We start from the raw sequence: 25,564 nt of genomic DNA, 5'->3' as shown, positions 1-25,564 counted from the left end.
CCAGTCAGCGTCCCTGCGACTGGCTCTCTAGGGCCTCCCTTACTCTAGACCATATCTGGGGCCTGGAGCTGCGCAGATGTCCTCCTGCAACACAAGTCCAGTATGACTTACGGCCCCTCATCTCCTGTCTTCAGCTTGGAGCTTCTCCCATCTTGGAGGTCTCTGGTCTGGTATCTGACGCCAGCAGGAGGGGTGGGGGAGGCAGAAGGCGTTCAGGCTTCGCTCCAACAGCCCCAGGCAGTGTGCAGCCCCTCCAGGGTGGGGCTGGGAGGAGAGGGGACCCGGAGACAAAGACCCCCTCTCTCAGGGCTACTTTGCTGTGACTTGAGTTCACGACCCGCTCGGACCAGAGTGTGAGCCTGATGAACTTGCTGTTGGGGTGAGACCCTCCTTCTGTTGGTGCAGGGACCTTCTGTGCTGGCTTAAGACAACCTAGGGAAAAGGCTAGGATGAGCAGAGCAAGGATACTTGAAGGGCACGCCTGCTGGAGCTCAAGTTCAGACATCCCAGCAGCGGTCCAAGCGACGCGGACAGGACGTGGAATCTGATGGGAGGAGAATCGAGGCCCTTCCCCCTCCTCCCAACACTGTGAACAAAGAGCACTGCCTGTTAGCAGAGTCTGTGGGACCCCAGTAGGCAAGGTGGACGCGAGACCGTACGGTCTCAGTATCACAAGGCAGGATACACAAGGGGAGGTTTGGGGTTGAGAGACAGTAGCTTCATCGCCAACTGTGTCCTGGGGTTCGGCTCTCACGGGTAGACACTAAAGAGCATGAAAGGGCCTTATAAGCTGGGCCCCTGCTGCTGACATTCAACCAGAACAGAGCTGCATGACTGCCGTGAGGAGGGCCGGGGAGTTCTTGAATGCCTTGGAGAAACGGAAACAGACTTTGCTGAGCACCTGACACGATCTGCGGCTGGTAGCTCACCTAGGCGACCAGAGCTGGCCCTTTCCAGCAGCACTGGAAGCCACATTTTCCAGTGGTGGGTGGAAAGCCACACTCAGTGTGGCTTTCCACATTTTACTTCCAGCTGCGTGCTTCCACTCTGCTTCGGCCCTGGGCATCTAGAACACTGGCCAGGCATCTTACCTGCCTCCTGGCTGAGCTCTTGGGTCCCTGGACTGCTTCCACCCAGAGGCCCACAGTACCTAGTGCACAGAAAACCCTTCCTTGGGCGCCTGGGTGGCTTAGTGGGTTAAAGCCTCTGCCTGGGTCCTGGGATCGAGCCCCACATCGGGCTCTCTGCTCGGCGGGGAGCCTGCTTCCTCCTCTCTCTCTGCCTACTTGTGATCTTTCTGTCAAATAAGTAAAATCTTTAAAAAAACAAACAAACAAACCCAAAACCCTTCCTTTGTCCCATGCCGAAGTGCCTCTTGCTCCCAGCGCTCCCTGCCCCACTCCCCACAGGCTCGGGCATCTTCCACCCCAATGGCCTTCCCAGTTCCCATGGAGTCATGCTGGGGCACAGGTCGAGCTTGGAGGGGTTCACCCCACACTCCCTGTCCCTCCTCCCTCTCCTGCCCTCTTCTTGGAGGTGGTTGCCCCACACCCACCACCAACCCGAACAGCATCTTCTCCCCCCTGCCCCTCTGAGACTGCCAGCCACCTCCCTCCTCCAAATCCCCGGAGCCACCGGAAGCGTCTTAGGAGACAAGCTGTTACAGCTGCCTGGTGTTCACAAGATACCCCACAAAGGAGTGATCCCCTATTCCCCTGAAGATTGTCGCACAACTGTGAGTCCTTTAAAACTGTGCTTGTTAGTAACCGTCGTGTCGGCTCCGTTCTCTATTGCAAACGATGCTTGCTTTCGGAAATGGATTCTTCTGCTTGCTGAGTGAGCTTAACCTATCAGGGAGCACCCTTCTTTCCCCCCCAGCTCTGTATCACTTCCAGGGTGGAAGCTGGGCTCTAAGCGAGGGTCCAGGGCCTCTGCTGCCCACAGGGACAGATCACGGCCTAACCCAGGACAGTAAGAAACACTGGAGCAAAGGTAACTTAGGACCACGTGTGGGGGACAGTGAAGGGGCACAGGCACCCTGCAGAGTGCCTCCCCCTGGGACTCGAAGAAGAGAGCAGAAATCTGTTGGAAAAGGCCCTTTGTCTCTAGGACGCAGGGCAAGACTGGCATCTTGTGGCTATTTGTCAGCACTACATCTCGGAGCGGAAAATGCATCGAACTTCATCGGATACTGTCACGGAATCGAATCAACTGTTAGAGCCGCCACGGACTTCATAAAACACACCTAGGCGTTTTTAAAGGAAATAATGTACACGGTTTATTTTCATTACGGTAAGTGCATCAAATGAAAGAATGCTCTTTATGAAGCAAAATATAGGAACTTCCAGAGAACAAATCACTTTTCACTTTGAGTTCATATGATGATAATCTATCAGCCATTTCGGTGGAAGCACATGTTAATAAATAAGCATCTGGGAGGTCGTGAGGCAAGGACTGTGACTTTCAGAGTGAGATTCTCGGAACAGAGGACCGGACCCCATGGCCACCAGGAAGCTCCCGCATCAGAAGCCAGACTCTAGACATCCCTCCAGGTCTGGTGACACGGACACAAAAGGGCAACATTTTTCTTGGAAATTTGATAAGAAAAATGATTTACAAAAAAAAAAAAAGAGCAACACCCCAAAACGAAAACCAAAACCACCTACTATTTTTTCTGTGAGTAAGGTAAAGATGTGTTTGTTTTCCCAAGTGGATCACGCCATCGATGGCTTGTTATGAACTACTCTCTGCATAGCAGATCTTGTGCATTTGGTCCTGTCCTGGTCACCTTTCACTTACATGACAGCTAATGCTCTGTAAGGGAATACCAACTCAAACAGGCCACTCACTTGAGAATTTACAGTCAGGTGTATGGTTCTAAATTCACTGTTCACGGCTCTCTGCCGTGTACACACTTGCTTGTTTCCATCACAATGACGAACAGGTATGGGAGGAAAAACCCAATTTTCAGGATTCCTCAATGAGTGGCCTATATCAATTCCCATTATTACCTACGACGTGTTTTTGTATAGCCTGGAAAAATGAGTTCTACACTTTTTAAAAGATTTTAAGTCATCTCTACACCTAACTTGGGGCTCAAATTCACAACCCTGAGATCAAGAGTCACATGCTCCACTCACAGAGCCAGGCAGGAGCCCAAGTTTTATGTTTTTAGATGGTTCTTTACGAACCAAAAGCTAATGACAAATATGAAGGGCGATCCGTAGTGCCCCCAAAGCCTGAAACGGTTACCATGTGGCCCTTTACAGAGAATTTGCTGACGCTGCATTACACAAACAAGACTTTTGTTTCTTTCTCTAAATGCCGTAAGGACGGTTTGAGATAGGCGGAAGGAGAAACAAATGCACTTTCACTCCTGAACGAGTGCTTTTTCGTTTTCACCTTCAATTAGCTGCAGCAAATTGGGTCCGCGCTGACGTTCCCGAACAGCGACTGCGCACAGCACTCCACAGGGTTTGGAAGAAAAACGGAGAGCTCTTAGAGGACACGAAAGTCACCGTGACCCTAGTCAAAAAGTTTTGTTACCAAAAAGAAAAAAAAAGAGTGCAGAAAAGGCAGGTGTGAGTAGTCGGGTGGCGGAGGTCAAACTCGGGCGCCGGAAGGACGCGCTCTGACTGCAGCCGGCGGCGCGGGGGACCGCGCGGGGGACCGCGCTCCGCGCAGAGACAGAGGCGGGAAGGCCGCGGAGAGCTGTGCGCGCCGCGACGGGGCGTGCGCGGTGGGCGCGGGCGCAGCGCCCCGAGAACAGGCCGAGGGCTACGCCGGTGTCCCACCGAAGTAACCTGGAGACAACACACAACGCCCACTTGGGAACCCGTAAATAAACGCGAAGTCACTGCAAACCCCTTTGTCTGGGACGCGCAGCCCGCGGCGGAAACCATCAGCGCGCACGGCCCCCTGCCCGCTCCCTCCGCGGCCCCGCGGCGGGCTGGGGGTCTCCCCCGGCGCGTCCGCTTCCCGCGGGGCCGCGCCGCGCTCCGCCCTTCCCTCGACGCCCGGCTTCGTCCCCGCTCTCGGGTGGAGGGACCCGTCCAAGCGGCTCTGCCAGGCGCCGTCGGAGGCGTCAGGGACGAGGAGCGCCGCGGGCCCCAGGCCGCAGCACGTGCCGCCGCAGGGTCTGCGCTCAGGGGCAGGACCGGCCGCTCTCCCCGAAGGGCCGAGCCCGCCGCGGGTCCGCGCGCCACGCTGCGCAGGAGCTGGCGCGGCCCGCACGTCCCTCCGCGCGTCCCTCCGCGCGGGCCGAACGCCACGAACTCGGACTCGGTCGCCAGACGCCGCGGGGCTCGGCCAGGCTCCGCGCGAGGCAGCGGCCGCGGAGAAGCGCATCGTGGCGGCGGGGGGTGGAAGAGCTCGAGGAGCGGCTCGCAGCCCGGCTGAACCCCAGCCGCGGGACCGCACTCCGAACTTGCCCTCCGAAGACGCGTGAACCGGGAGCCGGCGGCGGCGGGCCGCGCTCCGACTGCGCTTCGGGCCGCGGCCGGGCCTGCGAGCCGACGAACGGGCCGCCGCCGCGAGCGGCCGGGAAGGACGGGCCGCCGTCGCGAAGGCCGCGGCGAGGCGCTCAAGGGCACCCGGCACGGCCTCAGGATCGCCCGGGGCGTCCGCCGCGCGGGGCGTCGGGAGCCGTAGTCCTCCGGCTCCTCCGGGAACCGGCCGGACTCGCACGGAGCGGTTCCCTCCGGTCACAGATCGCACACCTGCCCGTCCGGGTGCGGGTCCTTCCAGTCTAGCGGGCGCCTGCGTGACGTCATCACGGGGGTCCCCGCCCCCTCGCTGAAGGCTTTAGGTGTCTATGGAAAGTCTGTCCCACAGCAAGCTGGCAATAAAAGACGAACCCGCTACACGGCGCAAGGAGTGCACTCCGGTGCCTCGGATCGACCTGACTCTTCTTTGGCTGGTGTCTCTGCCGTCGCCTCGGCCCGAGCCCCCTTCCCATTTTGCTCAGGCAGCACTGCGGGCAGCCCCACGCCGCGGCGAGGGGCGGGGCGACCAAGGGCGGGGCGGGGTCCTGGCTGAGCGGTGTCGCGTTCGGGGGCCGCGCCGGGTCGCGTTTCTCTCTACTGCCCGAGGCGGCTCCTTTCGGGAGAGCCTTTCGCCAGCTCCACGGGGACCTCTGTGCACGGATGGACCCGCCCGGACCCGGCGGGAAGCGGCCTGGCAGGCGGCGGCCCCGGCGGCGTCAGCAGAGGGAGGACAGGGCCGAGGCCGCGGGTCCCTGAGGCGCGCGGGCCCACAGGGCCCGGCGTTGGCACCATGATGCCGGGCGAGACCCACTCGGCGGCGCCCGGGACGGCGGCGGACCTCTCGCGGTGTCAGGGCTGCGCCTCCCTGCAGCAGGTGCGGCGCCTTCCCGGGCCCCGGGCACGGAGGAGCCCAGCCGGCCGGCCAGGGCGCGGGGCTGGGGGTCTGGCGGCGCAGGCTGCGCCCCCGCGCGCGGCGCCCGCTCCGCGGCGGAAGCTGCCCCTCCTCCCCTCCCCGCTCCCCTTCTACTGCAGTTGTTTGGGGGACCCGCCTCTCTCGCTGTATTTAGGCTTGCAGCCCAGGACTCGTGTGCCGGGATGCGGGGCGGGGGGCGGTGAGCGCGATCTGGAGGCCCTTCCTTCGCTTACCGGTCTCAGGGCTCGCCGGGGCTGACCTCGCGTGGCGAGTGATGGGCGAAGTGCGGAGGGAAGCTCGGTCTCGGAGGGATGAGGTTTTCGACGGCTCTGGTCCGCCCTGAGGTATTTTTTGCCTGGAGGCGCGACGTGCGGGCTGGCTGGGAGGGTCGTTCGTCAGTTAAAGGCTTGCAGATACTGGACGTTTCTAGCAGCACAATGGCCTGTTCTCTGCGGTGACAGAAGAGGCGTTCCTGGGGTCCGACTCCCGAGTCCTGCGAGGTAGTGGAAATAGTCCCGGGTACTTACTTCCGAGCAGATCCTCTTCGTTGTCCGATATCGAGAGTTTCTTAGCTTCTAGGGTCAGTGCCTCTAATGGCAAAGTAGGACACGCCCTCCCTCCTAGATTGAATTAAATTATCACCCTTTCTTCCTAGTGTTCTAGACAGCAGGGTCACAGTGGTGAACAAAATAGATGATCTGCTCGTAAAAGTAAGACACGTGTCCAAGTACGACCGTAGAGTATTTTAAATATTCCGAAAATAAAGGAGGAATTGGAATGGTGGTCTTGTCTCTTGGCTGGGTTGGTGGGCAGGACGTTTTTGGGGAGGTGAGATGGGGCGATCTGAATGTCGAGCAGCAGAGATGTGGGAGGAACTTGCTCCGTGGAGGGACTAACAGGTGGGAAGGATACGAGGGGGAAGGAGCAGGGTGCCTTTAAGAAGCGGACCAGTGTCTGCTTGACATGAGCTCGGTGCAGAGGGCAGAGTGGCTGTGGTGAGGAGACCAGAAAGGAATGTAGGCTACAGGCTATCGAGATAAGCTGCCTTTTTTTTTTTTTTTTTTTTTTTAAAAGTGCATTATCTGTGCGTAGTGATCCCAGATGTTTTAAGTGTTGAGAACAGGGGAGAGAGGAAGGGATTGTGCACTGCATTCTGGATGGAAGGGAAACAGTTAAGTCATTGTTTGAGTTGAGCAGCACTGTGGAGGCGTGTGTACGTGCATTTTTATTTTCCCCTTAAAACCCCAGGAGCATGAGTGAAGTTCTCTTGGATCTATAATAAATTGTATTTATTCTTTGTGCCAGTTTCATCCTATAAGTATTTATAGGTCACATGCTGTGTTGTAGGCAATGTGATTGTAGCAGCAGGAAAAAAGGCAAACATCCTTGATGTCTTGGAGCTTCAAGGAGCTTCAAGGAGGGGGAGGAGACAGATTAAGCAAGTTACATGAGAAGATAATACAGGAGAGAAAAATTAAGCAAAGAGGGTGGAAAGGGTAGATGGGCAAGGAAGGGGTACTGGCCAGTGGGATTCATGTGGGAAGTCCTCGAAAAGCCTTTCTGAGAAGGTTATATTTGAGCCAAGGCGGAGAGAGAAGCAGCTCTGGACATACTTGAGGAGGAGAGCGTCCCATACAGTGGGAAGGTCAGGTGTGGAGGCCTGATGCAGCCGTGCTTGATGTGTTTGGGAAGAGGAGGCGGCCACTGTAGCTGGGGCGGAGTGAATGTAGAGCTCTGGCTCTATTCTGGGCTGCTCTAACAAAAGGGCATAGACTGGTGGCTTCTGAGCAATAGGACTTTATCCCTTAGAGTTCTGTTCACCGGCAAGTCCTAGATCAATGAGGCCTGGGCAGATTTGGTGTCTGAGAGGGCCTGATTCCGCTGTTTACTTGCCCTGTCACCTGGTGGGTCATCTCATGGGAAAGCCAAGCTTTGTGAGGTCTTTTTTAAAGGGCACTAATTCCATTCATGGGGGCTCTGCTCTTATGACCGGATCACTTCCCAAAGGTGTCCTAGCATACGAATTGGGGGGGGGGGGCAGAAAAACAGGTATAGCAGTCAGGAAGTCCCATGACATCAGTAAAAGAAGGGTGGGATTGTGTGGGCCCTCAGACACCATTGCAGGGATTTGGGCTTTTACTCCGAAAGGCTAGTGAGTTGTTGGAGGTGCCTCTGCAGGAGAACAGCTGGCGTCAGTGATGCTTTTCAGTTGTGGATCTGGTCTTTCTCCAAAAGCCTGATCTGCCCATGGCAGTCCTCATCTTCGCTAAAGGTGGCACCTGGCGGGAAACTATAGGTGTCTTCCTTGGTTCCTGTCTTTCTCTAACATCCTGACCACCTCCATGACTCACTCCCTCCTCACTGGTTGCTGCTGCTTCCAGTCCTGGAACCAGTGTGCTCTCTGGCCTGGAGGTTCTGGCTCCAGTCTCCTGAGGACGCCTCCTCTTCCACCCTTGCCTCATTCCTCCTGTTCTCAGAGCATCAGTGGGAGGAATCCCGTTAAGTCCTGCCGTCCAGGGTCTGCAGACTTGTTCTGCGAGGGGCAAGATCCTCAAGATGTAGGTCTTGTGGTGTGCCCATTGTTCATAGGTCGTCTACCTGCTTGGACAGGGAACAAGCAGAGCAGGCAGCAGTAAACGGGTGGGCCTGGCTGGGCTCCAGGGGAACTGGATTTACAAAAGCAGACCCTGCCTTTTTCAGATCTCTTTCCTAGGTCAGAATACTTGCATTTGGGTTTCTGCTTGAACATCTTTTTAGGGGAAGAGGATGATTCGTTACATGTAGAGTCTCAAATGAATCTTAAATTTTGCAAAGGCAGGCTGAAAAAATTGGTTTGTGGCAGATCATCGAAGATCTTGAATGCTAACCACATTTAAGTTTTATACTTATTTTTCCAGGGTTATGGTGTAGAGACAGATTTTGCACATTAGCACATAAGAGCTGTGTTTTGGGTAAAGATAGCAGGTGGTGGTTTACAGGTTGGGTCGGAGGAGGTACAGCTAGCTCAGAATGGTATTTTCCAAGTGCGCACTGCTGGGGACAGTGGCCTGGGTGGGAAGCTTCCCAGGAATGGGAATAGAAAGCGAAAGGGTTTCGGTGTGAGAAACTACCAAGGGGAGATGGATTTCAGATCTGGGGACGAAAGGATCCAGAGATTAAAACCAGAGTGACCGAGAGCTGTTAGAGGGAAGAGAAGTGGAAACCAAGACAAGAGGTGTTGGAAATGTGGGATTGAAGTTCTGGAATGAGGTCAGAGTCGGCATTTTCCGCTGCTTTCACAGTTGCCGTTGGTGGGACCTGGGCCCCCAGAGCGTGTGACGGCCTGCTGAGATGGAGCAGAGGCCTGGGTGGGTTGGCGCGGAGTTCCTTGGGAGAAGTTTTAGGGGGAGAGATGGTGGTAGGAGCACGGGTGAGCACGTTCTGTCCTTCAGAGAGACTGAGAACCTTTGTGGCACATGATGAGACGAGGTGCCGTCCTCAGGCGTCGTTGAGGGGAAAGCTGGCGACTGACGGAAGGTGGCCGAGGCGTGGTGAGAAAGGAACTCGGGAAGCTCGCTCAGGAATGAGGGTGCGGAAGACGGAGGGCGGAGCAGGTGTCCGTCACCGCACATCGCCTTAGGACAGGCTGCTGGCTTCCCTCCCTGAGAGACGCTTGTGTCCGCGAGCCTGGCGGGTGCCCTGCACGGAGGTGGCGGCTGGGTGGTTTCACATGGGCACTTCACACCTACCGGAAATGGGCAGGCCGGCTGCAGGTGTCTCCCCGCTGGAGGTGGTCGCGGCCACGCTGGGCTGGTTCGGAACCGCAGCAGGAAGCTGTCTCTCTTGAATGGAGCCGTCTCGTCTTCTTGCTGGAACTTTCTCCCTGTCGTCTGTGCATCCGTGTTGACAAATGGGCACCATGTCTGCGATGGGTCGCTCCGTTCGAAGGGTTAGCGCCTGTTTGGTAGCCTTTGCTCTGTAGCCCCTCAGTTCACCTCCTGTCTGTGGCCGCTGAGTGATGGGGATGGTGGGTCCCTGAGCTCCAGTCCAAGGTCCCTACGTGTTGCTGGACTTGAGCGGTCCCGTCGGAGCAGCGCGGGTCCTTCCTGCAGGGGCCGTGTGCACTTACACACTTCTAAAGCTGAGTTGCTTTCAGTCCAGTGGCACAGGCTGTTCTGGTGGAGGAAAGCCCCCTCTTCACAAGCATCCTCCACTGCAGAGCTAAACAGTTTAGCGCTTGGGAACCCTGGTGAGAGTTCATACCACTGCGGAGCTCATACCACTGCAGTAGATTCAGAATAGGTGGTGTTCAGCTGCCCTCGCTGCAGATTTGAGCCTGTTACTTATTTGAACTTGTGTTGGACTCCCAGTGATATTGCCAGTGGTTTGAACTTGATCATCTGGAACCTAAATCATGATTTCTCTTAGATGCACTGATCTGTAAATGATTATATGACAAAGAAGGCTCACAGAATTGTAATTCATTCAGTGAGTAAACATTTCTTGGGCATCTCTGGGTCTAGGATGCCATGCCTTGTTTTGGAATATGGTCATGGACAAGAGGCTTGGGGCTCGAGATCTAGTCAGGGTGACAGATGGTGAGAAAACTACCCCAGAAGGAGTATATGAAATAAGTACCATGCTGGGGGGCACCCAAGGGAGCCTGGGAGCACCTAGCAGGGACAGAGGAAGGCTCTGGAGGAGGTGAATCTGAATTGAGGTCTGTCTGAAGGATGGTTCTTAGTTGAGTAAGAGGAAGAGATGGAAGAAACGTGTTGTGGACAGAGGGGCGCCACGTGCAGAGACCGGGGTGGGAGAAGGTAGTTTGTGCTGGAGGAGGCATGATGTGTGCGGTCAGGGCAGCTGAAGACCATGCATGTGAGACTGGGGCCTGCCTTCCCAGGAGGCGGAGCCTCTCACCTGGTTTGGTGGAAAAGTTCCCAGACTGGAGTTAGTGGTGGCGGAGGAGGGGTTCGCAACCTCCTGCCTTGTTCCAGTCCACTCTGCAGAGGATGTCCCATGGGGGTTCTTGAGCACAGCTCGGGAGATACAGAGATACACTCAGCTCTGATGCAGATCGGTGTAGACTTTACCTAAGAGCAGTGAATAACGAGTTAACAAGTAGGAGGAGGAAATGTCGCGTATCAGAGAGGATTCAAGCTGAACAGGGAGCCGATCTCCCCCAGCAGAGCAATTAGTGGCATTGGTATGATTTTTAAAAATAATTTCTTTTGAAATAACTAAGAACTTACAAGGAAATCACAGAATAGTACCAAACACTCTGGTATTCTCTTCACCCCATTCACCAGGTGTTCAGATGTCTCCTCCTTTGCGGTGTCATTGATAGGCACACACATGCTTGCTTTGCCCCACACGCCGCAGGGTGTGTTTCCCGCAATCTGAACACTTTCCAACTGGATGAGCCTTCAGTCCTTCAGTCTGGACATGAACGTCGGTGCCGCTCCGTGCCATCCCCCCGGCCCTGCGGGTATTGCTTGTGGGCCCAGGAATCCCGCCTGCCTTGCTGGTTCCAGGTCTGGTTGGGCATGTGTGTCGTAGAGCACTGTCGCGTCTGTTCAGCCGCCTCCAACGAAGACTTTCTCTGCCTTTCACGTACCTGAAAGCTTGAAGAGCACATTCTTGTATTCTCCTTGGGGAGGTGTGGAGACACTGGGAGGTCACGCTGTATCAGGTGTTCCCAGACCCACTCCCAGTTTCAGTGTTGTCCTGCTCTCCAAATGGCTGATTATAGTGAGAGCGTACAAAGCTACATCCGCCAGGAGAAAAGGCCATGGGCTGGGACCCTGAGGAAGCCCAGTGAGGGTGAGTGGACTCACTGAAGTTCTCCAGTAGTGTGCTATGACATGGTGCAGTGTCTCTTGGGCACTGGTCCCATATGCCTACCTAGAACTTACCCAAATTCCAGGCTCCCAGAAGGAAAGCAAGTTTCAGCATAAAGCACATCATGTAGTTAAGCACAGGGAACCTCTCTTAGCATTGGAAGAATGGTGGGAAACCTCTAGAAATCCAAGTTCCCAGACACCACCAAGGGCCCACCTTCCTAGCAGGCCTTTCCAGGGACAGTATCTCAGACCTGCTGTGTTAACTCTGCATGTACACCTTAGTGGTTGAGGGAGTGCTCTGGCCACCTGGTTAGTAGAGGCCAGAGACGCTGCCGAACGTTTGCACGGGGCACAGGAGAGCCACCACAAATAAGAATCCTCCAGCCTATAATGTTAGTGTTGAGGTTGACTTTGGCAGTGTGCTTGTCCTGTTACCACCTGTATTTATCAGCTCGTATCTGCACACTGTGCTGACTCCTTTAGTATTGCCATTTTCCCAAGCGTGCTGGCATCCCCTCTCCCCACCTCTGCCCCATGAACCCTGGCTTGCCCCTTGGCCAAGGTTATCCTGCTGCCCCCTCCTCGCCCTGTGTGCTCAGCCACTGTGTTGATTCCACTTCTCTGAGAAGGGAGGGAACAGAAACATAGCCTGGATTTCTTTTCCCCAAGTGCTAAAATGTTCACAGCGACATTCCGGAGGATATTGTGTGAATAAAATTAAAAGAGTATGCTTTAGAAAAGGAGCAACTGGGGAATGGAAAGTCATAGAACGTGCTGCTCTGGGAATTGTATTAGCTGCATAAAGTGCAGCTTGAGGGACCAGGCCAGAAGCCAGAGAAAGAAGAAAGATAGATGGTGGTTAGGGGAGGCGACTGGGAGGAAGCCTGAGCATTGGAGGAGGCGTTCCAGAAGAGCAAGGCCGCGAGGGGAGAAACAGCAGTCCGAGGAAGCACGTCGCTTTGAGCTCTCCCGGGGGGTGCACCCTGCACCTCGCTTCCTCCCAGAGGCTGGGTGGCAGTGGGGTGCAGGGTGTCCCCATAAACGGACCCAGGCTGCTGAGACCCAGCCTGCTGCACTCCGACGCTTCCGAGATGCGTTAGAAATGGTTGCAGCCCTGGTCAATAGCATTTGGACCAGAATGGAGAAGAACAAGAGACTGTGTTGTTAGGGTGCTGTGCTATCTGCCCGAATTTGAGCTCTGAGGAAAAAATCAGGACCTGGAATTCTGTAGGAAGCTGAGACTCCGTCGGTCCTCCGTCTCCGGTTTTTCCTGTGTCATGCTTTGTGCTCTTAAATTCCTCTCTTTATCGAATATACGTGAACACAGTTCAGAGGTAGCTAGATGTGCAAGACGTGTGAAGCCGGCCGTCAGTTCCCTGCTGCACCTCCCCCCTTCGCTTTGACCTGCACTGTGTGTTCTGTGATGAGCTCTAGTATCGTGAAATAATAGCCTCGTATTGCTACTTCTTGTTCTTTAGTGTAGGGCATATTCGATTTCTGCCTTTGGAAGGTGCAGACTGAACTCCCCTTCCACTCTGTACCCCACCCACCTGAGCATCCCTCCTGTTACGCCCCACCCCCACCCCCACCCCCGTCTTCTTAGCCTGCATAGGGTTTTGCTTAAGTTATTACTCAGAGTGGATGTTATCACTCTGTGTTATTCAGAGCTCTACTCTGGAGTAAATTATGATTATTTTTCCTTTCCCGTGTGTTTTCTTGTTTCCCCTGATGTATGATGATATCCTTGATTCAATTGCTCATCTGCATAATGTTAAGGACTATTTACCATATGCTAGGAACTGGGTTAAACCCTTCCTGGGGCTTGTCCCGTGTCCTCCCTAGAGCTGGCCCACTCGGCCCTCCCAGCGTTTCAGTCCACTTATCTATAGACTTGGAAAGGGTCCTGCGGCAGGGGGAGGCTAAACAAATTTGCTCAAGGTTCGCTCAGCCAGAAAGAGGTGGGACAGGAATTTGCATCCCGCTGTGTGTGACTCTGGAGTCCGGTTTCTGGAATGTTTCTTGCATAGCACTTAATGTTGCGGACCGGCATCTGGAGGCACGGTGGAGACAAGGAGGCCAACTAGCCACTGGAAGAAGGTTGGGGGGGGGTCACTTGTACTTACACAGTCATGATTTAAGTGCATGCTGAGTTTTACTTGGAATTCTCTGCCAGTTAGGTAGAAATGTCCTCTTACTGCTTTCGTGCCACCAGATATTCTAGCGCTTTCTTAAGGGAAAAAAATTCCCTCCTGAGCCTTTGTATCTGCTGAATTCTGGGGCGCAGCTCCCTTCCTGGATTCCCCTTACCTCTCTTTTGGATGCTGCATCATCTTCTCTGGGTTGACTTCCATGCTTTTGGTGGATCGTGTTTGCATCCTTTAGTACCTTCCTAAGTACGGATGTCTGGGAAGTCAATTTGTAGGAATTCTGCAGATTTAAAAATGTCTGTTTTACCCTCGCAATCGATTGGTAGCTTGTACAGATTTTATCTTGGAATTCACTTTCCTTCAAAATCTTAAAGACTTGTTTTCTAGGTCCTAGATGGTTGTTGAAGGCCTAAACCACTCTGATTCCCAGATTCTTTGTATATGATGTTTTGGTTTTATTTTTCTCTTGGGATTTCTGTAGGGTCTTTGCCTGCCTCTGATGCTCTGAAATTTGGTGCTGATGTTCCATGATTTGGATGCTATTTCTGTTTATGTGCTGGGACCTTTCAGTTTGGAAACTTCTGGCTTCAGTTCTGAGATTTGAAGAGTATCACAGTTTCTTTGACTGTCTTGTCTCTTCCTTTCTTTGTGGAACTCATAGTGTTGGGCATGCGAGGATCTCACACCAGTCCCCCTGTTTTTATTTGTCCTTGTACTTTCTCATGTCTGTGTTTTGCGTTATTTGGAGGAACTTTGTTTTTTTTAATCATCAAATCTTTTGAGGCTTTTATTTTTCTTCCTTGTCTTTAATTTAGATCTGCAGTTTTAGATATAATACACATAAAATTCATCCTTTTTATGTGTACAATTCCGTGGGTTTTAGTGCAGTCATCGTTATGCAACTCTGTCCCCATTTTGTAATTGTCAGACACGTTCCTCTCCATCGCCCTCACGGTGCCCCTGCCAGGAGCCCTCTGAGGCAGTAGGAGTCATTCCCTGTCTCCCTCACTCCCAGTCTCTGGCAGCCACCAGTCTACTTCTGTCTTCAGATTTGCCTGGTGCGGACAGTCCGTATGAATGGACTCGTGTGGCCTGTAGCCCCTTGCGACCGGCCCCTTGCATGTAGCGCAGCGTTGTCCAGGCTCGTCCCTGTCCTTGCAGGGGCATTCATTCGTTTCCACTGCCAAGTAACCACGCGGTGTGGCTGTGTGAGATCTCATTTACTCCTTCGTCATTCGGTGCACCTTTAGCGTATTTCTGCTTTTGGCCAGTGTGGCTAATGCTCTGAGTCACAGAGTTCAAGTTCGGCATGGGTGTGTGTTTTCGGTTCTCCTGGGCAGGGTCCTTGGAGTGGAATTGCTGGATGACGGGGTGAACTGTGTCGGACATTCGAAGAAGTTACCAGACTGCTGTGCGCTGCGGCCACTCCATGCCAGCCTCGGTCCGGGACAGAATCCAAGGCCCATTTCTCCGCGTCCTCACGGATGCGTGTCATCTGCCATTTTGGTTTCAGCCATCCTCGGGGTGTGGATATTTTTAATTTTTAAGAGCTTTTAAAAAAAAATTTCTAGGAACTCTGTATATCCCTTTCAGAAATATTGTTGCTTTGTGAATATAACATTTATCTCTAACCATATTACTTTTTGAAGTTTTCTTCTCGGTTTTGTTTACTCCAAGTTGCTTTCTCTTGTTCTGGTCTCACTTTGGTGTTACAGGTTTTTCTCTGATACGTGGAAGTCCATGATTGTTCCTGTTAAAACTGTTGGCTAATATGTTGACTGGAAATGCTGAGCGTGTGGGGCTTCTGAAGTCTGAGCTTCGTTGCAGAAGGTCTGGTGGGCCGTTTATTGGAAGGATATCCCGGCAGTGTTGGTTGGATGTCCTCAGAGAAAGCACTTTCTGTCTCGTGCCTAGAGGGCAAAGGATTGGCTGCCACTGTCTGGGAGTGAAATGGGGACAAGCAGGTGGTCAGGGTCAGGTTAGCGTGCACAGGGTTGCCTTGTCCCTTTGTTTTTGGCACAGCGGTCACAGTATCCCAGGCAGAGAATTCTTTAAACAGCAGACCTTTTGCTGGATGGTGGGGTGGCAGAGAGGTGGGAATTTGAGGATTTAACTCCTGTAAGGAAGCTTGCCACCAGTCCTGTTAGTGCTGCCCCTGCCTCCTGTCTCAGAGCAGCCCAGGGTCACAGACTCTCCCCTCTTCCCACCTCTCCCACTTTCTGTAGCCTCTTAAGTCAGTATCTTGAATCTGCTTTCCAGTTTCCATTTGTGTTTTAGTCGGCTTTCATCTTTGTGGGTTTTGCCTTTGGGGAAAAAGTTTCCTGGCTTCAGTTTTAGCTGCCTTTTAGGGAGGGAGTCAAAGGGCCCAGAAATCTCTTGTTACGTGAAATTTATTTTTATATAATGAAAGGTTGTTTTTGAATGTGGAAAGCAAAATATACATTAAATACAAATATGGAATGGTCCACTAATTGTCCTTTTGACTTACTATGTTTAGAGTTTACTGTATCGAATATTAGAATGGTTAAAGATACAAAAACACAAAACAAAAGCACAGAAGTAGTAGAATAACATAGAGAAGAATCCTTTTACCTTAGCATCTTGGGTGCAATAGAATTTTCTAAATATATCAGGAAACCAAAACATTTAAAAAGTGAAAGATTTGGCTCTGAAATATGTGTGTGTGTGTGTATATATATACATATATATATATATATATATACACACATATATATATATTTTAAGATTTTATTTATTTATTTGACAGGCAGAACATAATTAGGCAGAGAGGCAGGCAGAGAGAGAGGGAATCAGGCTCCCCGCTGACCAGAGAGCCCGATGGAGGGCTTGATCCCAGGATCCTGGGATCAGGACCTGAGCCAAAGGCAGAGGCTTTAACCCACTGATCCACCCAGGTGACCCTGAATACATATATTTTTTAAAATGTTATTTACTTATTTGAGAGAGCGAGGGTGCGGGAGAGAGCACGAGCAGGAGGAGGGGCAGAGGGAGAGGGAGAGGGAGAAGCAGGCTCCCCACGGAGCAGGAAGCCTGACCAGGGCTCCGGAATCATGACCTGAGCTGAAGGCAGACGCTTAAGGGACTCGGCTGAGCCGAAGGCAGACGCTTAAGGGACTCGGCTCAGCAGGCATCCCTCAGCTCTGAATATTTAGAATTTCTTCATGCCTACCTATGTGGTTGTATTTTAGTGAGCAAGTGACAGACATTATGTGTATATTTGTAACATTTAATGAAATGTTGCTATTCAAGTATCGCAGCTCCTAGGAAAGTGCAGCCATACCAGCGAGCAGAGTTAAGGAACTATTAGTAGAGAGAAACTGAACGGCAAGAGATTTCTCAGTCACACTCCTACAGAAATATAAGTGGAAAAATATGGCTCTAAGATTTTCAAAGCTCATGACTACTCAGGAAGCCTATTTGGACTTGATCCTAGGGAAGTAAGTGTCTCACAGGAACGGGCAGGGACGGTGATGGCGGTATGCGGTTGGTGGGGACAGAAGAGCCCGAGTGGCCCTCAGTGGTGAGTGGCCGGCTGAGCACACGCAGCTGCCCTTTACGTGCGCAGGAACCCTTCGGAGAGGAGAGCCGCGAGGGAATAGAGATTTTTCATTGCTGGTGGCAGTAAAAGAAGACAAAGTGTTTGTTTGTTTGTTTGTTTTTAAGATTTTATTTGTCTATAAGAGAGCCTGTGTAGAGTGTGTGTGTGTGTGGGCGCGCGCGCGAGCCTGTGCTTGCACGCTTGCCCTGGGGCAGGGGGCAGGGAATGGAGAAAAAAGAAAGGGACCCAGAGACTCGAGCTGAGCATCAGTGGGCATCCAGGCCCTGATCAGGACCCGAGCTGAAACCAGGAGTTTTTTGAAACCCGAGTTGCCCAACTGACTGAGTCACCTACGCACCCCAAACTAAGACTTCTCATTTACGTATTTCTGTGTGGACCTTTTTTACTTTTAACTGCTACGTTACATGTCTGACTGCAAAGGATAGGCCCAGACTACTATAAAGGGAAATATTTCTGTAATTCTCAAAATCATTTGGATTATCTAGAAAAAGATGCTTTAGCATAATCAGTGAAAAATAAGTTCTTCTGAAGTATTTACTAAAGAAATATGAAGATATTTCTTCATAGTGCCTTGAAAGAAAAAAAATACGTTTTTAAATCTTAGTAATGTTTTGAGTGGTGTTACTAATGATCTTTTCCCTGTTGAATTGTTAGTAATTTAGAGCCAGATTTGTGGTTGGTCTCTAAAATATATATAGATCCTTTTAAAATGAATTTTTCATTGAATTTCCTCCCTATTTTAAGTTTTTTATTTGTTCTTCCCATGTTATTTTTTTTTAAATGATGTATGTGACTTTTTGGTGTCTTAAATCCTTTCAGAGACAGTGCAGAGTGAGTTGTAGACTGATGATTACTGGTAATTGGTGAACTAAAAATAGTAAATACATACCAGATTCCCACTAAGAGCACACAGTCAGAGAGAGAGTCTGCACACCCCCTTACTGTCAGAGAGAGCGCCGTTCACCTAAAGCAAGATTCAGAGAGGTACAGCATGGGTTCAAGATCAAACAGTTGATCTGTGTTCTTCTGCAACGTAAATAATACCTGTATGTATTTGTATGTTTATGTGAGAGTAAATATGTTCATGTTTTACAGTAAGTCACATGGTATGGAAAGTATACTTATAATCATTCATATTACAGAAATAAGTAGCTGACTGTGGCTTTTTTTTTTTCTTTCAGAATTTAAATGAGTATGTTGAAGCATTAATTACCTTGAAGCAGAAAATTATTAATACAGAGTGAGTATGTTTTCCTGTGCTTTGTTGAACTTTGTGAACCTGACAGATAAGCCAGAGCGGGTGGTGTATTAGGCCTTCAGTCTCTCACCTGGGCCACTGGGCTGTGGGTCATGGTGGAACCCTGGTGGGCTTTGTCCGCAGGCTGAAGCCTGTGTTGTTGGTCCAAAGCCCTTTACAGCAGGCCTGCGGGTCAGGAAGTGATTTTTCCTAAGGTGGCAATTATTTTAAAGCTGTTTTCTATCTTTAAAGCTTCCTTAGCTTTAGGACTGGAGCTCAGATTTCCTCACAGTATTTCATAGCCACGGTAGGAGATTTATTATTTTTTTAAAGTTCATATATCATTGCAATGCTTTAAAAGAATTGAAGGTGGTGTATGTGTGTGTGTGTGTATACATATTTAATTAATTAAACATGTTTTGTTGCAGGAGGCCTGGGAAGAAAGGGGCCTGGCATATTTTGAAACGTGATATCAACAGTATTTTCTAGATCAAAAAAGTAACATAATTCTTTTCTTTGTTGCAGTAATTTATTAACAGAATATCAGAAGAAATGTGATGATATCCTTTTATTAGCTTTTTCCTTTGAGTTTTTAAATTTACTTATTTGTAGTTTCTTAGAAGAACCATGGGAATTGTCAGTTGAAGGTACTGTTTACAGCCTCTAAGGAGGGAACCCTTCTGAGCAGCGCAGTGAACAGGAGTTTTTTCCTGTGAGCACATGATTCATGATGGTCTCTGTTTTAGAATATTCTGTTTTTGTCACCGATTTTCATTTTCTTCAGGTCTTCTAACTTTTTAGTGGGTAGGTCTTTTTCATTTGTACTCAAGACATGACAGCTTCTTCAGGCTCAGGAATAAAGTGAAGCTGAATAGTGTATGGTGAGAATTTCTCAGGATTTTTGTAAAGCCTGCAGTGTAGGAATATTCGGAATAGTGGAAAAAGGACTTCCGTTAATTCGCTTTATGATTTGTAGAGAATGAGGTAGATAGTAGATAGGCGGATGGATAGATCGATCTCCGTAATCACAGTGTGGTTTTGTATTTACAAGACAAGTTTGGTGAGCATTTGTTCAGTAACCATTCAGTACACCTGTAGTGTAGTTGGCCTCTGGGAGATATGTTATTGATAGGGTGAAAACAGTGTGTGTAATTGACTTTTCTGCATTTCTTGGTGAAAACACCGTGAATGAAATCTCCCATGAAAATGAGCATGGATGTATTTTCAGGCATTCACTGAAGTGCCGCTTCAGCCTAGGTCTTGGGACAGATGCTGCTCTTCCACTTCGGCAGGAACCCCAGGCCTGCGGCGATAAGAGTTCTGGCCTCCTAGAACTTACGCGTGGCCACTGATGACTTGTTTGTGTTGGTGCAGTCATGTCTGATTGTCTGATTACAGTGATAAAATCAAAGCCTAACACTTAGATTTATTTTTAGTACTGAATTTTTACATTAAAAAATTTAGGTCAGTGAATATTTGTATTTCATTTGTTTAAATTCTCAGTCTGTTAAACTATAAACGTATATTATCACAAGAATAATATCTCTGATTATGAGACCCGTACAGAAACAGTTATTATAAGTATTTTAATTAGCTAAATAGGAGATAGGTAGCCAATGAATTCCAGTGTCAGGACAGCGTACTTTCATTATATCCTTTTTAGCATAAACTTTATGAGGTAATTACACATGTAATCTAGCAGGGAAATTGGTTTACTTTTAAAAATTTATAGGGGCACCTGGGTGGCTCAGTGGGTTAAGCCGCTGCCTTTGGCTCAGGTCATGACCTCGGGGTCCTGGGATCGAGTCCCGCATCGGGCTCTCTGTTCAGTGGGGAGCCTGCTTCCCTCTCTCTCTCTCTCTGCCTGCCTCTCCGACTACTTGTGATTTCTCTCTGTCAAATAAATAAATAAAATCTTTAAAAAAAAAATTATAAAATTTTTAAATCAAAACCATTAAAATAGTTTATTAAAAATTGATAAACCTTGGAATTATGGTGGAATACCCATTCGGTGATATGGTAATCTTCAGCCTTGGGTACAAGTAAATATTGATTCTTTTTTTTTTTTTTTTAACACATTTGTTGTTTACTCCAAATATGTATTTTTTGTACCTTAGGTGTGTAGTACTTTGCTCTTCCAACCGAAGGTGCTAAAGGTGCCGGTTTAAATGGGTTTGTTATGTAACTTGATTTTTTACCCTTTTTTTTTTAGAGATTTTATTGGAGAGAGAGAGAGAGAGAGCCAGAGGGAGGAGCAGAGGGAGAGGGAGACTCTCCAGCAGACACCCCGCTGAGCAGTGAGCCCCACGAGGGGCTCCATCTCATGATCTTGAGATCATAGCCTGAGCCAAAACCAGGAGTCAGATAGATGCTTAAGTGACGAAGCAACCCAGGCACCCCTTGATTTCTTACCTTTTTGTGTAATTCTGACTGTTCTGTTAAGTTTATTATTTCCTTTTTCGGAAGGAGAGGATACATTTTATTTCATCAGGTATTTTTGAACTTCTCTTTTTTACAAGGACTGATAATTCAGGGTGAGTATAATCCCTAATCTGGAGAAGTCTGTATTTGTATTCTGAGGCGTGTTGTTACAGAGACATGTTGTTACAGACATTTGCCACCTCATGGTGTATGCATAGAAACTTGGAGGAGGTGAAATTTAAAAGGATAATTGTTTTCACTGGCAGCATGAGATAAGAAATGAAGTTACCATATTGTGTAAATTGTGAAAGTGAGAGGTTATCTAGATTTTATGTGTTTCTTTTTTTTTTTTTAAGATTTTATTTATTTATTTGACAGAGATCACAAGTAGGCAGAGAGGCAGACAGAGAGAGAGGAGGAAGCAGGCTCCCCGCCGAGCAGAGAGCCCGATGTGGGGCTCGATCCCAGGACCCTGAGATCACGACCTGAGCCGAAGGCAGAGGCTTTAACCCCCTGAGCCACCCAGGCGCCCCTGTTTCTTTTTTCTGTACTCATTGAGTATAGTGATATCTGGTTCTCCTTAGTATCTGACTCTTGTTTGTTGGAATTATGCTCTGGACTATTTGAGAAATTCAGGTTAGGGTTTTTGGGGATTTTGTTATTTATAGGATCCAAAGTAGTGTTCCATTAGTTGAATGTTGCTTTGTATTTATTCTCCGAACTCAGTGTTAATCATTGATGTAATTGAATGCCTTTTAATTTAGAGAAGTAGATATTTTAACTTTAGGTATATATTATGGTAAATAGAGTAACTTAGTAAAAATTTTTAACACTTTTATAAATGGACCTTGGAAAATTGTTTTTTAGGAATTGTGAACTTGCACATTGAACAGAGATTTTTACAGGTGTTTTTAAGTGAGTTTAATCTTCTGACAAGTATCAGATAAAACTGAGAGTTTTCTTTAACAAGTTTTACAGCTGCAGTTTGCAAGAAGGTAAGTACATGTCTGCATGGTGGGTTGGGGGGTGGACCCTGATCAGACTAGATTTATAAATAGTCAAAGCGCTGCATAGGATTGACCCATCATATAGAATGTTGCTTAGATGGTCATCATAAAAGATTTATATTTTCCTTACTATTAAATTACCCAAATGAATTTCTTACCAAGGTCTTAAATTACAGCCTGGTATTTAAGTTGTTAGTTTTACTGATGGCGTGGCCATTGAAATGTAGCTTATTGTTGTCTGCGTGAATTGGATTAATAAGGTGGTTATCATGTGTATTTTAAACAATTTAAAATGGAATGAAAATTTAGTGGTGTTTCATATTCTGAATACATTCATCTCCTAGAAAAAAGCAAAACATTGTTATAAACCAGATCACAAATTGCCTGTCATTTAATTTGGATAAATGGGGATTGAGTTTAAGGTTGGAAAAACATAATTATTATTAATACTACTTTTTGGCGTATTGTCCTTTCATATATTGTCTGTCAGACTGAGAATCTGCTTCTCAAGGAGGTTTTCATGTACTTTTATTAGAAGCGGATTATAATGTCAAAGAATAAAGAGCAGTGTGAAAATCATGTTGGTATAAAAGGAAGGCATTAAAAAGAGAGATTCTTTTATTCCTTTTTTCTTCCAAGTTAGAAAAAATAGAATAGCAGCAGTCGACATATTTAATAAATCGTTGTAGGTGCTTCTGTATAATAATGCTAATATCTTGTCCATTTTTAGAGAGAATAGTACCCTGCATCACCAAGTGGAACAGATGCTTCAAAAAATTTCTCCTCTGCAGAAATGTCAGGAAGAATTGGGGTCTTTAAAAGCAGAGCTGGAAGAGAAGAAGGTACTGAGAGGAATTTTCCTACAAAAGTTTATCTTCCATAAATTAACATCTGTTTATTCACTGTCATTGGTATGAGGGGGTATTTTATGTCTTAACAGAAGAAACAAGGGGTACTCAAGAATCACTAAGTGTATGCCTCTATTTAGAGAACATCGAACTTGTTAATTAATGGCTTGGTCCTCACAGTAATTACTAGCTCTCTGATGCTGTGTTAGTTGCTTATGTGGTCTTTGAGATTCTGCAGAGGAACCTTCTGGCTGGGAATTTTTAGGGCTCTGTGTGTCCTGCGTTGGTTGCCTTTTCACATTGGTCTTGCTGTAAGTGTGAAAGAATCTGCAAAAATTTAAACTTAAAGGTGGAGAGATCATGTTCTCTGTTTCAAAAGCAAGTTGCAGTAACACAGTTATTTAAAATGCTATGCTTGGGGCAGTACAAAAAAAAATGCTATAAACTTGCTTGTTATAAATTTCGGTTTACTCTTTTCAGGAGTCTTAGGAGAGAATTCATAGCTTTTACAGATAACATAATTCAAAGGCCAATGAAGTTAGTTGGTCATGAGACATATCCTATCTAAGCTGGAATGATGCCTGCCTCTCAGCCGGTTCAGTGAGCGCTTTTCATGGTGGAGTCTGGCTCTCAGTCATCGACAGGTGCTGTTTGTGTAATGCTGTGCACCGGGCTGAGGTCTTACGGTGTACCTGAGCAGCGATTGGCTTTCCTCCTTCTGTAGAAAGTCTTCATTGTATATGTAACTACTTGAAGAAGATTAAACAGAAACAACCACAACATTGAATTTTGTCTGCTTCCAATATATAACAGTATTGTCAGCTCTGTCTGAGAGGAAGCATGAACACTGTAGTCAGACTCAATGTGAAATGCTGATTAGTCACTCGTTCTCTGTGACTTTGGAAAAATAAGTCAGCTTCTGGATCCTCAGATATCTCATCTATAAAAGGGGGTCATAAAGTCCATCTGGTCGGTGGCCGTTAAAGACCTATCATATGCACATTGTAGTAGGATACAGTGCTTGGCAACAGATTCTTTCCTGTCCCGTGGTGGCTATCAGGAGGTACCAGCTGAGTGACAGTAGCACATTTTCCTTAGTGATCGTTAAATATAATGATTTGTTTTATATTTTTGTGTACAAGTAATGATAGCTTATATTTGTTGAGCTCTAGAATTTCTTTAGATTTTGTTGAATTTTAACTGGTTAAGGAAAATATTGGCTATTCAGTCTTAGGAAGATTTGGAGTTGCCCTAAAATTAGTACATTTTAACTTGCGTAGCTTTGTTTGATGAGACTGTTAATCATATTACATCTGTTAAGCATCTGATTATCTCTATTAAAATATTCAAAGAATATGCTTTGGTTTCCTGTCTATTAATAATGTACTCATTTGGTTGATTTTCTTACTGGTAAAAATGGTAATAATTTCACTTATCAAGGTCAAAGTTCCAAGTAGATTCTCACCGATGGTCAATGACTTTCAAATTGACAACAGCTATCTTTTTCTTAGAGTTCTCTCAAGTTGTACCAAGATACTCACCAGGAATATGCACGTGTAAAAGAAGAATGCTTGAAAACTGATGCTCAGTAAGTTCTAAAATGCCTGTCGACATTCGGTTTTCATGTCTGAAAATGGGTAGTTCTTAGATCAGTGCTCTCTCCTCTCTGTCTTTGGGTTATGGGCTGTAACTGGGAGCTTAAACTAGTTAGGCACGCAGCATTAGTCTAGAGGTCTGTCAAGTGGAAATTAGACCTCCCCTGGAGGATTACAAGGAGGATCGATAAGTCTTGGTAAGTTAAAAAGCTGCACAAAGGAAGAACTCCATGGGAAGTGTTTTATGTCTGTACATATGCACGCGTGTGTACATGTCTGTGTGTTTTCAAACATGATCGTCAGCTCCGTCCTCTGTACCGGGACTTCAGCAGGTGTGCTGTGGAATGGGTGTCTTTGTTACCATTAATAAAAAGCTGTTTGCAAGCATCCAAGTGATGATAGTCACATAATTCACAGAGTTTGTGAGCTACACACATAGTAGTCTGATGTAGACGTGATGTCATGGTACCTCAGAGAGTTTCTCAGAATTACCTGCCTTCTTTGACCCAAAACTCTGTCTGAAAACTGGTGCAGCTCTCCAGCCTCTTCTTCCCATAAGATGGAATTGTGATCTCTGCCACCACGCATGCTCCCAAGAGTGACAGTGGCCATGCTGGACTGGTTGTAGGCCAGTGGGGGGGCATCAGCTTAGCCTGGACATGAGGCCATTGTGGCTCAGGGAGACTCCCAGATGTGGCATGACAGAAAGATACAGATTTCTTTCTAGAAATGTTATAAACTAAATGGTGTACTGTTCTCTCTTAGTTGACTCTACCTCAGAACAGCTGCTGACGATTTCAGTGGTTGATGCACCGTGCCCACCATGACCAACATTTCGTTGTTATATCAATTTTACTAATTAAAAAAAATTTAATTTTAAAAAATGTACCACAAATTGTGTGTATATACTGTATATACACCCACATATATATGTTAATGTATATGTGTATATATATATATAACATATATGTGTTTTTACTATTTATAAAATTGTTTTCTCAGGAAGAAGAAACTAGAAGCCAAGGTGAAGAAGCTGGAAGGTAACAGGCACTGTTGTTATCTAGCTATGGAAGCCACTGGTCTTTGCACAGATCATTGGTGCAAGTTTAAATTTAGCTAGGTGGGGCATATAGACAGGAACTTGCTCAAAATGCTTCCGGGCTTGAATTTACCTAGATTGAGCCCAGGTTTTTAGATTTAAACTGTACAGATATTTTGTTAGCAATTTTTCCTCTGATTTGGTGTTTGCACAAGCACAATACGGCAGTAAATGTGGCATCACTGTGTTCTTTTTGAATATGGCTTTCTCTTGCTGGTGTGTGGAGATAAGTGTCTGAGGAAGTGTTTTAAAGAGATCTGAGGTGCCTGTGTGTTTCAGACTCTGTGCAACTTTTAGGACAGATTTCCTTTGAAGGGAAGTACAACCTTTACTTCTCATGTGACAAGAATATTTCTCCCTAGTGAGTGATGTGGCGTAATAATCAGGTAAAGAAACAGTCCAGCTCAGTAG

At 48.0% G+C, this 25,564-nt stretch overlaps 1 protein-coding gene across 3 annotated transcripts in view; it reads left to right on the top strand.

Annotated features, from left to right (window-relative positions):
• Positions 1-5,026: 5,026 nt before the first annotated feature.
• Positions 5,027-25,564, top strand: part of ICE1 (interactor of little elongation complex ELL subunit 1) — a 56,748-nt gene continuing 36,210 nt past the window's right edge. For all 3 annotated transcript variants that reach the window (XM_032337818.1, XM_032337816.1, XM_032337817.1), the window contains exons 1-7: positions 5,027-5,358; positions 18,128-18,186; positions 18,709-18,743; positions 21,581-21,599; positions 22,342-22,453; positions 23,971-24,047; positions 25,057-25,094. In XM_032337818.1, the coding sequence (XP_032193709.1) occupies positions 5,275-5,358; positions 18,128-18,186; positions 18,709-18,743; positions 21,581-21,599; positions 22,342-22,453; positions 23,971-24,047; positions 25,057-25,094 (424 nt within the window). In that variant the 5' untranslated portion in view covers positions 5,027-5,274. The remainder of the gene's footprint in view (positions 5,359-18,127; positions 18,187-18,708; positions 18,744-21,580; positions 21,600-22,341; positions 22,454-23,970; positions 24,048-25,056; positions 25,095-25,564) is intronic.

This window comes from Mustela erminea, chromosome 3 (genome assembly GCF_009829155.1).
Source record: "Mustela erminea isolate mMusErm1 chromosome 3, mMusErm1.Pri, whole genome shotgun sequence".
NCBI lineage: Eukaryota > Metazoa > Chordata > Mammalia > Carnivora > Mustelidae > Mustela > Mustela erminea.
Note: the sequence above shows the minus strand (reverse complement) of the source record. Positions and strands in the feature narration are given on the sequence as shown.